The sequence below is a fragment of the Rosa rugosa genome, chromosome 1, assembly GCF_958449725.1.
Source record: "Rosa rugosa chromosome 1, drRosRugo1.1, whole genome shotgun sequence".
In the NCBI taxonomy this organism is placed as follows: domain Eukaryota; kingdom Viridiplantae; phylum Streptophyta; class Magnoliopsida; order Rosales; family Rosaceae; genus Rosa; species Rosa rugosa.
Window position 1 is genome coordinate 59,922,133 of NC_084820.1, and position 3,303 is coordinate 59,925,435.

The following is a 3,303-nucleotide window of genomic DNA, read 5'->3' on the forward strand; positions in this document are numbered from 1 at the left end:
CTAGTTGTCGTCAAGAATTCCACCACTGGTCATATCATCAAAATTGCTTCCATTGTTCGCAAAAAAATCTGAGACATCAAGCGGAGTAATGTCCATAGGCTCAGATGAATCCCAAGGGTCAGAGTGGTCAATGTAGTTTGTCTCCACATTTTTCTTTTTCAAGGAAGCTTTGTAGAGTGCCACCAAATGGTCCTCTGCACGACAGGTGCGAGCCCAATGGCCTTTACTACCACATCTAAGACAAACATTGTCTTCATTTTTACGAGTTTTGATCATCTGACCATTTCCTTTAGTAATCTTGGCATTGTTCCTTAGGCCCAGCTGCTGGTTGTAGCCCCCACGAGCTTGACCATTTTGTCGACCCTGACCACGTCTATGACCACGGTTACTGGCTTTGCCATGCCTTCCACCACGTCTATTGCCATGACCACTAGTAAAAGTAGCATTCGCTTCAGGGAATGGTTGTGATCCTGTAGGGCGAGACTGATGGTTCTTCATTAAGAGCTCATTGTTTTGCTCAGCCACCAGAAGACAAGATATGAGATCAGAGTATTTGGTGAATCCTCTTTCTCGGTATTGTTGCTGTAAGACCATATTTGAGGCATGAAAGGTGGAGAAGGTCTTTTCAAGCATCATGGCCTGAGTGACAGTCTCTCCACAAAGATTCATCTGGGAGGTGATCTTGAACATGGCGGAATTGTAATCTATCACAGAACTGTAATCTTGAAGGTGCAGATGCGTCCATTCATAACGTGCCCTAGGAAGCACAACAGTCTTTTGATGAGCGAACCTATCTGCCAAGCCTGTCCATAGCTCAAGTGGGTCTTTGACAGTTAAGTACTCGTCCTTCAATCCCTGATGGAGATGGTGGCGCAGAAAAATCATGGCCTTAGCCTTATTCTGCGGGGACGCTGAGTTTCCTTCCTTGATTGTAGGCCCAAGGTTTTGGGCTTCGAGATGAATCTCGGCATCAAGGGCCCAAGACAGGTAGTTCTTGCCAGAGATGTCAAGGGCGACAAAATCCAATTTTGCCAAATTCTTCATCTTCCTACCATAATGAAGGTGAGGTATGTTAGGATCCATATATAGTGTTAGAATTACTGGTTCTTAACAAATAAGCAATCAGTGTCGAAACTTCAGGTTCGAAAAATAAAATGAACGTTGGATTGCAATTATATGCACGAAGCTTTAGGTTTGTGTTCTTATGATTAGAACTTCAGGTTTTAAAATCTTTTATTATTTTTCTTTGAACTTCGGGTTCAAACAAAATGTCTACTCAAAACTTCAGGCTCGAGTGACCATCATGAAACTTCTGGTTCACTATATATATATATATATATATATATATATATATATATATATATATATATATATAACGTGAAGATATTAAAGATATGGATAATATTGGAGTAATAGAGATAATTATGCATCTATATAAAGATTTGCTCATCAACAAGTGTATCACTGACATAAGACGTGTATGATTATAAGACTACATCAAACATCATGAGATAGATTAATTAAAACAAGATTCCATGGAGTCAGTATATGGTGAACGTGAATGATATTTGTAGACCTCCATCAATAGTAATATAAATAAATAGGAGTGCTAAAGAAAATGAACTCGTAGATCACGTTTTATAGTTCAAAGCAACGACGTTGCACCATAAAACATCTGGATCATCATAGAGCAATAAGAATAGAAGAGCAAAACGTGCTGAGAACGTGTTATAAAGTATTGACTTACTTTGTAGAGAGTAAGAAATGTATAAAGAGAGATGAGGGGAAAATGGAGAAGTGTATTATTCAGTCTTAGAGGCCTCCCTTATATAGAGGTAGGGTTTACATGATAAGTGTTCAGACTATTGAGATATTACATGTAGGTCCCTAACTAATAACGTGCATAGCCACATAAGAATTAATATTTACAACATAATTATCTTTATTACGATTTATTTGTTGAGATTATGTTGGCCTGACAAACGTTTTTGTCATATCAGCTACATGAATATCTAATTTTTTTCTTAATTATGTCTACAATCAATGATTTATATCCACCCCATACTATTTCATTTTTTTTGTGAAAAAAATAAAAAAATTATTTTCCATCGCTGGGACTTGAACTCAGGTGTTTTTAAATGAGAACCAAATATCCTAACCAACTAGACTACAACAAATTTATGATTATTTTTTCTATAATGTTATATTAATCGATGTATCAATTATTAACTTTTAATGAATACCTCTCTATTTTGACATTTGGTACTCAACAATTGAAATCAACAATATCAATTATATTTCCAACATAATCGAGGTATGTATTTTTATGAGTTTGACAACTTCAATTTGATTTCCATATTATTATTTGATCTAATAATTTGATAGTAAATTGTCAATTTATAATGATCTCGAAACTATGTTTTGGACTTAAAAATTCCTCCACTGATTGTTATACAATCAAATAGATCAAAACCTCTTGTTTCTTAATCTCCAATTATGTCTGGATTTTTGTCCCTTCTCTTTATGAGTACATGTGAACCTCTGTTCACTCCACTTTTAGAAGTTAGAACAAGCTTCTAATTGTGAAGACTTGAGCCCAATGTTTTGAGTACAATATAAAATTTGATGAGACTATGATCCTTCATTGTATTATTATTGTAGTATATGCTTATACCCATATGGACACTGTCCCAGACTCGAAATTTGAGTATATAATTTTGACATTTGTTTTCAGTGTCAAACAATAATGTGAACCACGTGTTCATCAATAAATTGAATTTGAATTATGAATGTTCATGATAAACATAATGACAAACATATTTGTCTTGCATATAATGCAACTATGGAGATGATCCATTGCAATTGTTGATAACTTTTCACAATTGATGCTTCAGAAGGCTAAGGTAACAATCATCTCAAGAGCTGCAATTTTGATTGATGGCTCCAAGTGAGCTCGTATTATGTTGCCTATATGGAATACCATTGCATATACTGGTGATAAAATTTTCACCTAACTTATGTTGTAGGTATACTACTGTATACTGTGTCATGAACTAAAATTTTCATTGAGCCAAATAAAATTATTTTGGCGTGACTAATGTGTCATTACTATGTCATGTAGACTCATCTACATACTTTTCATTGTGGTATAATACAACAATAATTGCAAATCTTCCTAACAAGGAAATTATAATATCGCATATCTGCGATTTGTCACTTTAATAAGACATTTCTCCCATCATTAGAGGGAGAAATATCGTTTATGAAAAATGACATGAATTGGTGTGTGATACTAATCCACCA

General features: G+C 35.0%; 1 protein-coding gene across 1 annotated transcript; it reads right to left on the bottom strand.

Annotated features, from left to right (window-relative positions):
* Positions 1-1,083, bottom strand: LOC133731827 (uncharacterized). Its single transcript, XM_062159253.1, has one exon. The coding sequence runs from the start codon at positions 1,081-1,083 to the stop codon at positions 1-3; it is 1,083 nt and encodes a 360-aa protein (XP_062015237.1).
* Between the last annotated feature and the right edge of the window lie 2,220 nt (positions 1,084-3,303).

Bases quoted from the DNA above. Each gene is read 5' to 3' on its own strand.
- LOC133731827 (XM_062159253.1), bottom strand. From the start codon at position 1,083: ATGGATCCTAACATACCTCACCTTCATTATGGTAGGAAGATGAAGAAT.